Source organism: Arvicola amphibius, chromosome X (genome assembly GCF_903992535.2).
Source record: "Arvicola amphibius chromosome X, mArvAmp1.2, whole genome shotgun sequence".
In the NCBI taxonomy this organism is placed as follows: domain Eukaryota; kingdom Metazoa; phylum Chordata; class Mammalia; order Rodentia; family Cricetidae; genus Arvicola; species Arvicola amphibius.
Genome location: NC_052065.1, coordinates 61,897,841 through 61,911,086, shown reverse-complemented (window position 1 = coordinate 61,911,086; position 13,246 = coordinate 61,897,841). Strand labels below are relative to the sequence as shown.

The 13,246-nt window shown below is 45.0% G+C and overlaps 1 protein-coding gene across 1 annotated transcript; it reads left to right on the top strand.

The window, feature by feature from the left end:
• Positions 1 to 8,397: 8,397 nt before the first annotated feature.
• On the top strand, positions 8,398 to 12,597 carry LOC119804297 (doublesex- and mab-3-related transcription factor C1-like). The gene is made up of 7 exons (XM_042054329.1): positions 8,398 to 8,496; positions 8,633 to 8,683; positions 9,133 to 9,369; positions 9,677 to 9,813; positions 11,115 to 11,175; positions 11,353 to 11,500; positions 12,488 to 12,597. The coding sequence occupies exons 1-7, from the start codon at positions 8,398 to 8,400 to the stop codon at positions 12,595 to 12,597; spliced, it is 843 nt and encodes a 280-aa protein (XP_041910263.1).
• The last annotated feature ends 649 nt before the right edge of the window (positions 12,598 to 13,246 follow it).

Genomic DNA, 13,246 nt, shown 5'->3' with positions numbered 1-13,246 from the left:
AGTCAGCACTTTCAATGGGACTGGATTTGGAATCAACTGGGAGACACATCTTCGGCCATGTCTAGGAGGATGTTTCCAGAAACATTTATGTGTGGATAGAAGGACTTCCCGTGAGTGTGGACTGCATCCATACATGGACTGAGTTCCAGGGTTGAATAAAAATGAAAAAGCAATTGCCAGTATCCCCTCCTCCATGTATTCTGTTTTTTCCCAGTTGTGGAGTCTCAGCTGCCTGATCCTGCCACTGTGAACATTGCCACATTCCTCTTCAGCCTGGATTAGACCCTTTTAATTTGTGAGCTCAAATATATTTTTTTCTGTGAGCTATTTTTGAAAACAATGAAAAGCATAACTAATACAAACTCCAACTATTCTCTATCTGTGGGTCCCACCCTGGCTGTCCTACAGAAGTGGAGAAGAGGGGCTTGAGACTCGAAATTCTGTTGTCTCCCTGTACAGTTTCTGGTCTCTGAGAAGCCCCTCCTTCTCTCATCAAGGAAGGACTCACCCTTCTCAGCAAGGAAGGACAATGGTCTCTCACAGCTGGTCCTGGTCAAGCATTTTTTTCACTCCATTAGTTTGAAGCATACAGGAGACTGTCATTTGAAAGGGGAGGGGTATTTGTGTTTTTCTGTGTCCTATTTATGTCCTCCTGTAGCGAAAATGCATTTTATAAGTCAGTAAAACTGCCTAAGGGTAAAGATGAGTTGTGTTTCATCCTCACTTGCAGCCTTGCCCTGGGATAAATGTTTCAGTACCTTTCAGGGTCTCCCTAGGAAGACAAGAAACCCTCATAACGTGGAGAGTGACCTTGTGTAGTAGAGACAAACAAGGCTGTTTTTTGGCCCCTGTCTTGTCCTGAGGAGCTGTGGGTGCCTGGGTAGTGTTTGTGAGCACAATGTCTAAAGCCCTTTTAAAGGCTCCACAGATTCTTTGTGTATGCATCCCTCCCCCATAATCTCTGCTCAAGACCTCTCAGCTATGAAGTCTGCAGAGACTACAAGGGGAGAGGCCTGCAAGACGCCCCTCCTGGATATATGGAAGTATGTGCGTCAGAGCTGCCAGCTGTGAAAAAGAAACAGTTTTGAGTGAGACTGCTTTGCAACAAAGACGGGAGCAAGTATCTTTGCCTCAGAGGGGAACGTGATGTCCTTGGAGAACTCAGAAATACACTTGCTCTCCCCTCCAAGATATCCCACCCCCATCACCAAGACATCGTCCCCAGCACATCTTAAGTTAATGTCAGTACTAACTATGAATAAAACATAACGAAGCCTAAACATCGGAAAGCATGCAGGCCTTTATTTCAACCGCACTGAACAAGATTCTCAGGAGGGCAAGGGCCTGGGCAGCAGAAGGCCATGGCCCCGAGTCTCAGACCCCAGAGTATTCAGCCTCAGATTGTCCGGCGTCCTCTCTTGAGAAGGAATAAGAGAGACAAGTGGACCCTCAGAAGCCCTGTGGGAATGGATTGGAGGGCTGGGGTGTTCTCTAGGGTAGAGGGAGGGAGTGATTGCAGCTTGAGTGGTAAGAGGCAGGCTGGCTCAGAGCCCTCACCTGAAGGACTTGGACACACATGCCAGGGCTCTCTGGAACTGACCCTTCCAGGGCCTTCTCAGAGGAGCAGCCTTCCCGGTTCCTCTTTGGGCCATTGAATGAGTTCTCCATGTTGTGAGCAAAGTCAATACCTTCCTGGAAGTATTATGGGTTTCTCATAGTCTGAAAAGGAGAGTTGAGACTTCATGCTTGCGGTCCCCCATGAATGCTGTCCGTTACCCCATGTGGGCACTGTGATGTGTATCTGCACTACTGATTGAGGTGATGAGGATGGAGAAGTTGGGAGCCCTGGCCTGACCAAACGCCAATACCCCTAGAGGATGTTCCAGAGCACGTGAATGTGAAACTCACCTGCCCAGGAGGTGGGAAGAAGGGAAAGAATATCATCTTCCTAGAGAGTGACACCCCACTCAGGACATTTATCCACAGTTCTGCTGAGGTCCCCACTGTGCTGGCTGTGGAACTGAGACCTGTCCCCTGCATAGCCCTAATCCCTGCCCCTCCATGGCACCAAGCCCCATTGCTCCTGCCCATGGTCCCTCCCTGCTTCAGTTCAGTACATTGTGCTCAACCAGTAGATACATTTCTGCTGCATGGCCTGAGTCCTACATCCCTCCCCCAGAACATTCTGTTCTTTCCTCTGCATTTCACCTTCACTCTGGCCAGCTCAGCAGCCTGAATGAAGTTCTGCACGCTGAACTGAAAATGCAGAGGTCTTCGGGTACACGGTGAGTTCCCCGTTTGTGGGGTCTCCATGGACAAAAGTGCTCACGAGCGCTGTCTGTGGTCCTCCCGTTTACTTAGGACAGTGAGGTTTCTCATAGCACTCCCTAGGTGCATAATCCAAACTGTTCATAAAATTCCAGAACAATGTCTGGTATGGCCCTCTGAGGCCAGAAAGCCTGGACCCTACTTCTTCTCTCTGAGATGTTTGCTCTGTGCAGGTTATCCGCATATCTGAGCATCCGCTTCTGGTGAATGATGGAAATTATTTGGGGGCCTGGAGAGTGTGTACAATGTGCAGAACAGTTGTCAGGTCGTAGGGTTTAAAGTTTAGTAGTTTACTCTTAGAATGGTGATTGAGTTTGGGCTATGTCTTGCAATCTGTTTTAGACATTGATCTTTGTTTTCTTTTTTCCCCTTCAGGGCATCCACTTTTTCTGTGCCATTTCCTAATAGAATTACCGTGGAGCCTTTGTAGTGCTCTCTGTGGCCTGCCTTTGATCTCACTAGTGTGTGTGTCCTGTCCTAAGGTGACTCCGTGCTGTGGTGCTTACCTCCGTGTTGGAGCATGATAGTGAAATTCTGGGGTTCTCCATCTTTGTCCTATTCCAAATGTCGTTGGCCCTTTTGTGTTGTAAGCACTGCTATAGAACTTTGAGTGATAACTTTTTCCTTTTCTTGATGATTAGAGAGAGTGGAATCCTTTGGAGTGCTTTGAACACTGAGCATAGCATACTTTATTTAATTTCCCTTAGCAAGATTTTAATAGTTTTCTCTAAACAAATGTTTCAGGACTGTGCCAACAATTTCTTAACAGGTATTTTGTTTATTTTAATGTTATTGTCATTTTTAAAAATTCTCTTTTCGTGTATTTGTTTGTAGTTTATTGGTGTTTTTGTACTAAGTTATCTTCTAGCTTTGCCAAAGCCATGTCTAACAACCAGCTGATGACTTTTCCTGGGGTATGGAAATATATTTTAAAAATATTCTTTGAAAATTTCACACAGTAATCACATTCTTTCCCATCCTCCCCTCCTCCCAATTGCCCCTCCCTCAGGATTCCCCCTTTTCATTTTCAATCTACGTGCCTCTGTCTACATGTTGTGCCTGACTGAACCAGCTATGGCTTAAAGAATGATGCTGTGTGCATGTATTGAGGATTGGGAGTAACATTCTGCCACATTTCTAAAATATTGACAGGAAATTTCTGTCTTTTCGTTATCACGTGTTTTCTGTCACAATACAACCTAGACCACATATCAAAGTAGGAGTGAGAGCATTTGAAGGAAGAAGGGAAAGCCAAGGGAGCGAAAAGAGGGTAATAGAGAAAAATAAAGATAGGTGTATACATGTTGGCATGTGAGGAATCAACCTTCCACTGTTAATGGGATAAGGGTGTGTATGCAGGACCTGAAAGTACAAGGGATCCTTTCTATGTGCATCAAGGGGACTCAATGGACAGGGAACAGCAGAGGGTAATGGGGGTCAATGTGAGCAAAGTAGAATATACCATTGTGAAAATGTCATAAGGCCCATTATTTCGTGTGAAATCATAAAAATGAATAGAAGAGTATTTAGCATTTCACCATGAAGCATTTCCTGTAGGATTTGTTTTTTGCTCTTTGTTTCTTTACAGATAGGTATTATCGAATTGAGAATATTCCCTTATGTTCCTAAATTAGCATACCTTCTTATTTGATTTTTCTATCACTGGAATTTTCACATTATCATATCCCCTTTCTGGCACACATCTTAGTGACTGCTCTTCTCTTATCCCACTAATACAGTAAAATTCATTCATGGATTTCTTTTCCTGTCCTTTCTTTTTATATACAGCCTTACTCTGTAGAAGACGAAGTTCTGGAATTCACAAGGTAGCCTAGTCTGGCCTCCAACCTATGGTGTTCCACTTGCTACAGCTTCCTTTGTGCTAATTATATTACAGGGATGCATTAGCAGGCTAGCTTTATTTGTCATATTTAGGTGTCCAACTAGGGACTGGAGCGATGGCTCTGTAGTTATGGGCACTTGGTACTCCAGCAGAGAATCTGGGTTCAATGCCCAGAACCCACATAGTGGCTCAGAACCACCTGGAACTCCACTTCCAGGGAATCTGATGCCCTCAGCTGACCTCTGAGGACACCAGGCAAATGGTGTATATACATACAGGCAGGTAGAATATGCACACACATATAAATAAATAAATCCAAGAAAAATTAATAGTAAAATGGTCTTTCATTCCTAGAGTAAATTGTGCTTGTTAATGAATGTTTTTTCATACACTGATACAAACTGCTAACATTTCATGGAGGTTTGCATCTATGTTCATGAGAAATACTTGTATGTAATACTTCTTGTGCTGCTTTATATTTTTAATAATTTTATTAATTCTTTGAGAATTTCATATAATATGTTTTGATCACATTTACCCTCAACTCCTCCCCTTAACTCTTCCCAAACCCACTCCTACCTTGCTAACTTCTTACCTTTTATTTTGTTAGGTTTTATATATATATATGTGTGTGTGTGTGTGTGTGTGTGTGTGTGTGTGTGTGTATGTATATATGTATATATGTATGTATGTATATGGGGCCTTTTGCATGTGTCTGCTGGTGCCCAAGAAGGCCAGAAGAGGACGTTGGATCCCCTGTAGCTGGAGTTAGAGATTGTGAACAATTTTCTGTTGTGAATGCTGGGATTTGAGCTTGGGTCTTCTACAAAAGCAGTACACAGTCGTAACTGCTGAGCCATCGCTCTAGTACTATCTTTTTGTTTGTTTGTTTGTTTTCATAGCCCATTGGCTCCAATTTGTGTTCTCCCAATACTCTGGGGATAGGGCCATCTACTCGAGCTTGGTCACCTTACCAGTAGCCACACCCTTAAAAGAAATCCCGATTCTTCCTTCCCCAGAAGCCACCAACTGTCCATAACACCTCAGTTACAGGTGGGCGCTCGTGAACCCCCTTCCTGCTTCATAGTTGAATGTTGACTTCCTTTTGTGCAGATCTTGTGTGGGCAGACACAGCTGCTGTGAGTTCGTGAACGCAGCAGTCCTGGCGTGTCCTGATGCCATTATTTCATTCTTGTCCTCCTCCACCCCTGAGTCTTATGTTTCCTCCCCTTCTTCCAGGGATAGCTGTGGGGCTGTGTATGACATAGATGTCCCATTTGTGACTTAGCATCCCATAATCACTTGTTCTCTACACTGTGAATGGTTACAGGTTTCTTAGCTAATCACCATTCACTGTTCAAAGACAGACACTTCACTGACAGGGTCTGGGAGATGCACTAATCTATGGGTTGAAATATACAAATTTAAAGTCCTGCTATGTCAATTCAGTAAAATAATCCTAGTAGATTTACCTTGGGACCTTTGAGCTCCCCAACCATGGATTCTTGGCCAGATTTGCAGGCCTTAAATCCAACCAGAAAGCACTTTCTCCCCATAACACGTTTTCACTATTGTTCCCAGGGACATATATTGCCATGGTGGTCATTTCTGCAGTTCACAAGGTTCACAGCTAGGCAAGAATATTGAGGAGATCTTTCTCTAAGCAGCCTGCATAGTACCTTCTAGTACTGTAAACGCTAGCTAGCAGAAAGGAAGCGTCCAGGGCTGCCGCCCATCTCACTACAAGTGTTCTGGGATTTCTCTTGCAGGACACCTCATCAGGCCTTTCTCTGGGCCCAGGGGGATCAAACTCAGGTTGTCAGGCTTGTATGGCAAGCATGTTTACTTGATGACCCATCTCCTGAGCCCAAATTTTAAAAGTTAAAAGCGTATTTAAATTAGTACTACTAGTACCAGGTCAAAGGGCAGTTTTCATCTGGGAAATAAACGTGGGACTTCAGGCTTGCTCAACAAGTTCTTTTACCCTCTGAGCTATCCTGATGGCCCCCTTTAGCATAAAAGTAATGATAACTTCATAAAATGAAAGGAGAAGGACCCCCTGTTTTATTTTCTGAAAATGTTCTTGATGGAGGAGGGTAATCTGTCTATGTGTTACTTTCATTGGTTAATAAAGAAACTGCCTTGGCCCTTTAATACGACAGAAAATTAGGTAGGCAGAGGAGACAGAACAGTATTGTGGGAGAAAGAAAGCAGAGTGAGGCAGATGTCTCAGGCAGATGCCATGCCTCTCCTCTCCGAGACAGATGCAGGTTAAGATCTCTCCTGGTAAGCCACCACCTCATGGTGCTACACAGATTACTAAATATGGGTTAAAGCAAGATGTGAGAATTAGCCAATAAAAGGCTGAAACTAATGGGCCAGGCAGTATTTAAATGAATACAGTTTCTGTGTAATTATTTCGGGTAAAGCTAGCCGGGTGGCAGAAAGCAGCCTGCTGCTCCCATCACTACACGTTCTTGTCATATCGCTCATTTTTTTTTTGAAATATCACATATTATTCCCAAGTGAAAGCATTGGGAGCAAGGTTTGCATTATGAGTATATTTTCAATTCTGACCTCCATTTTTAAAAACTTAAAACATTTAAACGATTTGTCTTGTATTTATGTGTATGGATGACTTGCCTGCTTGTATATCTGCGTAACATGTGCATGTGGTCCTCATGGAGGCCAGAAGAGGACATTGGATCCCCTGGAACATGAGTTAACACAGGGTTGTGAGCCACCATGTGGGTGCTGGAATTGAACCTGTGACCTCTGAAAGAGCAGCAAGTATTCTTAACAGCTGGGCCCAACTCTCCTGCCCTTTTAAAAATTTTATGGCACCTTTTACTTTAAAGAGGTGTTTAGAAACAACTATCATTTAATTATACACCTAACCGTAAGTCTTGTTATTTAGTTTAGTTTTCCCCACCTAGCTCTACTCTGCCCTATCAGGCCAAGCCAGTTTCCTTTATTAACCAATGGTATTCACAGCATACAGAAGGGAATTCCACATCAAGTAGTTTGGCTACATCATTTTCATCCCTATACTTCTCTACCCCCAACTCCTCTCATGTCCACTTCACTCTCGCTCAAGTTTATGACCGCTTACTCTTTTTAGCAGTATTGTTTTTTCAAAAACAAGCTATCTTTTTTCTTTTAGATACCAATCCCAGTTCCCAATCCGTCCCTTTCTTCCATTCCCTCCACTTTACCACCTACTGCACACCCCAACTTCTCAGAGGGTGCAGGGCCCATTGCTTTTGGGAAGGTCCAAGGACCTCACTTTATCTAGGCTGAGCAAGGTATCCATCCAAAGAGAATGGGCTCCCAAAAAGCCAGTACAAGCAGTAGGGATAAATCCTGGTGCCACTGTCAGGGCCCCTCTGTCTTCCCCAGTCATACAGCTGTCACCCACATTCAGAGGGTCTAGTTTGGTCGTATGCTGGTTCCTTCCCTATCTGGCTGGAGTTGGTGAGCTCCCATTATCTGAGGTAAACTGTTTCAGTGGGTGTCCCCATCGTGGTCTTGACCTCTTTGCTCATATTTCACTTTGCCATTTGTATGCTTTAAAGAAATGTCTATTTCTGTCCTTTGCTTACATCTCATGTAGGTTTTGTACTGTTGAATGATACCTTTTTTATTGAGATGTTGTCTCCCTAGTTATCCCAGAATGGTATGAAACTTGTGATCCTCCTGCCTCACCCTCTTGAGTAGCCTAATGTGGTTCCTTATGAGAAGCAAGAGGACAGTCAGTGTAAAGGGGGATCCAGGTGGTACTCAAGATTAAGGTTAAGTGTGCAAACAACCTTAATGAAAAGCTAAGGGAAATGAGGCATTCATGAGACTACTGTCTGAGAGCATGGGACATAAAATCCCAGGCCGGAAGTGAATGAATGAAGGCCATGAGGAAGACAATTAATGATGCGACAGAATGGAGTGTAGTGATTGGTGAAGATGCAGGACTGTCTGGCCTGAAAACGGATTGTGAGGAGAGAAGATAAACAAAAAAAACCATTATCAGGTTGAACGTCTGTGGGACTGTGAAGAGCTTCGTACATGTGGGACATTGGGAAGGGGGACTATGTAAGAAGGCCTAGGTGAAAATTTAGAAAGCCTTAGGGAAATGAGGAAGTGAAAGCTTACTCCAGCAGTGAGCACAATAGAGAGCAATGTCCCAGTTACTGAAGATGTAGTTTCCTAAGGACAGAGTAAGTAACCTGGAGATGGGGGATCCAGGTGCTACTCTGACCTCCACTCCTGACCCTAAAGCCATGCAACACAAACTCAACCTGCTGTACCCTGCTCCTTTTCTGACTCCACATGTAACAGTGGGCATGAGACTGTAGCTCCCTGGGGGAAAGAATTTGGCTTCAGAAGGCCTATAGGCCACTGGTACAACTTCTACAACCACTGCATCCCTACCCAAATCAGGGATAAAAGCATTTCTGCCTCTTCCAGGCTGCAAATGTCACAGGGCACCGCCTTCTTGTGAGTGTCATGTCTGGCAAGGTAAGGATCAGGCCTTTTCCACATTGCTAACTTTGGTCCTTCAATCCTTCACTTTAGGGAACAGCATGGGCCCTTGCCTGCTGTGAGCGCCTCAAAGAAAGAGCAGAAGACAAGGCTGAAGAGACACCTGGATCAAGGACTGATAAAGAATATGGCTGTTGCCCCTAAATTCTACAAGCATGGCAAGAAGCTGGCTGGTGTAGCCAAAAGCCGCAGTGAGTGTCTTGGTTAGCAAAGGAACCTGAATTTAGGTGGAGAGAACATCATTAATTCTGTCAGCATCCCTGTCTTGATATTGCAGTGGGACTCTTGGTAATCACTCATCAAACCAATGTTAGGAATTAAATGCTTTGGAGAAATGTCCACATCCCTTGCTTATATTTTATGTAGGTAGACTTTTGTTGCTGAGTGGTAAGTTTGTTACTCTGAGACACTGTCTTGCTACTTAGCCCAAAGTGATCTCCTGCCCCTCCTGCATCAGGCTCCACAGTGAGCATTCACTAGAAGAAGAAAGGAACCCCAGAGTTGGGAAAGATGCAAAGTTTGTCAAAGCCTCCAAATGGGGCCGGAATATTTGGAAGGATGGTGTCAGCGAGGCTTATGTAAGCTGTGCCTGGTGTTTTGCAGATGGGCAGGAGAGTGCTGTGCACAGGAGTGAGGCCATGTCCCACAAAGTTCCACAGGAGGTAAGGAGACTCTGGTGGTATGAGAGGTGCTTCCAGAAGCTCCCTCCGTGACCCCTTGTACTGTGTCCTAATGTCATGTGTTCCATCCCCACATCAGCCATGATTTACCATGTGAGCTCAGGTTTAACTGCATCTTCCTGGATTTTAGTGTGAACTGAAAATTAAAATTAAAGGTAAGCCTCGATGATCTTCAAGGGCTTCAAGTTCTGACATTCTGAGTTGCTGTAGTCATCCGACATGTTCATCTCTCCTTGTTTTCATGGTAGGCCGGGTACCCCAATTCCTACTATTGTCTCTACTCTAGCAGGGAAGTTCTCAGGGAACACATATGCCTAGCCAGCAGCGAGAATGGGCAATTCTGCCCAATGTTCCAGTGACCTTGGAGCAGCAACCAATGATTTCTTTTTCCTGGGCACCTCGTGATCCATCTTTCAGGCCCAAAAGGTGAGTTGAATATGGCCCTAAAGCCAGCTGTATCTATATTACTCCATGTTAAGCACTGTGGTTGGAGCCATGGGAGATAGGCAAATGGGAAAAAAGAATGAGGAGAAGGAAGAAGAAATGTAATAGGAGAAGAGGAGGTGTGGAGGAGGAGGAGGCATCACCTCAGAAGGAGGAGTGAAGAGAGGGCACTTGGCCTTGAGAATTCCTAATCTTGAGGGTTTCAACAGTGATTTCATCTTTCCAAGTCTATGTTCTCCGGTAGCCACTCTGGGAAATCAGGCTATGTTTATAACATTAACAAGAGAAGTAGAAGAAGGTGTACCACACAGTAAGCCCTCAATAAGCCTGGGCTGTTGCTCCATATCACAACAGATGGATGTGAGAGAAGATTTGGTTGGAATTTGGGGTCATGATGGGGAGTGCCATAGAGGCCTAAAGGAATGCTAATGGCACTAGAGAAGACTTCCTAGAGAAAGGCCTGGCTTGTCCTTCATTGTGGCTTTCCCCCTCTCATTAGCATCTCAGTGGGGGAGCAGAGAGGGAGTCAGAGTCACAGAGCTTCCTGGGAAACAGACTCCTTCCAGAGACCAGCATCAAAGTGCAGATCTGGTTCAATGTGTATGTTCACGGGCATATATGCATACATTACCCAATCAGCTAAGGTCATATTGAGTTACTGTCCAATGAGTTCAAATGGCATGCAGCCCACGCCATGTGAGGGTATATAGGGGCAGTATATCCAGGCAGTGTGTCTGCAGACAAAGGGCAGGAAGCAGGCATCACCCTGGGCTTTGATGCCTAATTAGAGGGTCTCCGGTTAGCTGGGGCTCCATTATGAGTCATCTAGAGTTCCAGAGACTCAGGTCTGCTCATACAGCCACAGGAGGTATTAGCATTTTTCATAGTCCCTGTCTTTTAGTGACACCATTTGAACAGAGACTGACTCATCACTTCATAACCACTGGGGACTGGGCAAAATGGAAGCAAGAGCCAGTACCTGAAAAAGGAGGGTCTCACATCCTTCTGGCTGCTTTGCAGATTAGAGCATAGTCTCTTTGGGTTCTTTGTCATCTTCATTGCAGCATGGGAATAAAGATCTGATAGAAATTACTATGCCAAGAAAAATATAGAAGTTTCAAAAGGAAACAGGCCAAGATGTTGGCTGGCTGAAAAGGACAAACATTTTGGAGTCGTACAGATTTCCCCAGCCTGGTTTGAAACCCCCTGGTCCACCAAGTGTTCCAGTAGTAGGTTTCCACCAGAGGGTTTCATCCCCTGGCATCTCCTCTCCTTGTTTCTAGATTTTCAAGTGTGATCCTGCAACCCAGTGCTCCCCCTGGCCCTCTTCTTCTGCAGCCACAGGTCCTGGCAAAGTAGTGGGGTCCAGGTCCCTGAGAGGGAATGAGCTTAGTGAATGGGAAGAGCAAACAGCCTAGGGTGGGGGGGGTGGAGGGAACTGGGCACTTAAAGGGGCACCTGTGTTACTGGGAGGAGGTGTGGTTTCCCAGATGCCATTATCTGACGCCATTTCCTTTGCAGGTCCCTAATGCCACCAAGCAGGATTCTGTTGTTGCTGTCTTAGAGTGGCAGAGGAAGCTGGAGGCTGCCAAGGCCCTGTTGGCCCTGAAGAACTCTTCTCAGGATCCTCGTGATTCTGCCTCTCTGCAACGTCATGGCAGCATGCCAGGTAGCTTTTTATCTTCAAGATGGAGCATGGGGTAGGGAGATCTGGGAAATTGGAAGGGTTGTGGTGAACTGGTTGTGGTAATCTGTGGAAACCTGGATTTTGGACCTCTTGGGTCAGACAATTCAGATGCTCAGTCCGACGTGAGAGATTCTGAGTGAATCCCCAGTTCTTAAGTATTTTTGCTCAACAGCAAATGGCCAGGACCTGAAGTAAAAACAAAACCACCAGCACCACGGCAACAACAAAAGGCCCCTGTAGGCTGAGCCCCTGTCCAAGGTGGCCAAGTCTTATTGGAGTTCGAGGGCATGTCAGGGAAGGAATAGAACAAGGTGTAATAACTAGCAGCCCATGGCAATATCTTCAGTCCACTGGAGACCGAGGAAGACTGGGAGGACATGCATGGAGGATAAGGGTCTACAATGGAACGAGATCATGCTGATGTCTTCAAGGCATTTCCCTTGTAGATTCAGGGCGTGGATGCTTTCCAGTTGGAATGTTTCCCATCATGCTCCCTGCTCCATGAGATTACTGCTCAGAGGAAAATGGCATAGTTGGGGAGGCTGGACGGGAAGGCTGAGCCCCGATGAGAAGCCTAAACAAAAACCTTGATGAAGTGTGTTAGTGGGAAGCCACTTTGGGTGGTGGACATCCAAGAACAAAGGACAGTGAAGGAAGCTGGAGACCCAGCTTCTCACAGAGGTCTGGCAGAGTGGGTGAGGCAGGCTGGGTCAGAAAATATGGGGGAGGGGTGTGAGGAGACAGCACTTCTCGGATATGGGGAGAATCATATCTGAAGACCTCAGGATTGACAAAAGTAATGGTGACCCTGACTGAGAAACGGTAGAGCCAAGATCAGAGATATGGGGGGGGGGTGTTTGTTTCTCGTTTCAGAGACAAATCATAGATTGGGTGGGGCACCATAGTGTGAGGGCTTGATTCATGGAGACATATATGTAATCTGACTCTGGCTTTTCTTTTTGTTTTTAGGTGATGATGGAGAGAGAGGAATTCAGCCTCCTAGTTCCCACCTGCCACCAAAGCCTGCCAGCTCTGTCTCACTTTCTGGACATCTGGAGTGCATGTCCTACTTGACCTGAGAGCCCGGAGTAGGAGGCCTCTCTAGAGCACTGCCTGTGTGGTATCCTGTTTCATGTCTAAAATGACTAACATTTGTAAACTTTTTTATTTTTGAAGCACGTTCTCATGTAGACAGCCTGGCCTTGGATTCAGTATATAGTTGACAATGTCTTTGAATTCCCAATCCTTCTGCCTCCACCTCCCACGTGCTGGGATTACAGGCATGTACCACCATGCCTGCCTTTTAAAATTATTATTTTAAGTGTTAAAGAGTTTTATAAACTTTCAGGCCCTTTTTATGATGTAGGGAGTCTACATGACTGAAGATCGATGTACTATATCCATTATTTCTCTGGAATAATTGTTTTTATGCTTCTTAGGAAAGCAGGATTTTGTGTTCTAATGTGATCGATCAATGGGATTCTAGTGGGTTTGCATGTCAGTGTTTTCATTTGTCTGTGATTGTATATGCACTGGCACACTCCTGTTTGTAATCATCCATGTGGAATCCTGAAGATTTGTCACTGTGTCTAGACATATGTGTGTGTGAACAAATAATAATAAACATGTTGTAGGCACTGAAATTATGAGCTCCTTTTAAACAGTGTCAGACAAATATCACAGAGGATTGTTTACCTTCACCAAGCCCCAACTGAAAAACACTTTAGC

What these genes read in the sequence shown, in the direction of transcription:
- LOC119804297 (XM_042054329.1), top strand. Translation starts at nt 8,398, where the DNA reads ATGGGGGATCCAGGTGCTACTCTGACCTCCACTCCTGACCCTAAAGCC. An exon ending in CTCCTTTTCTGACTCCACAT is followed by an intron (nt 8,497 to 8,632) that starts GTAACAGTGGGC and finishes TGCCTCTTCCAG; the next exon opens with GCTGCAAATGTCACAGGGCA. An exon ending in CTCTTCTTCTGCAGCCACAG is followed by an intron (nt 11,176 to 11,352) that starts GTCCTGGCAAAG and finishes TTTCCTTTGCAG; the next exon opens with GTCCCTAATGCCACCAAGCA.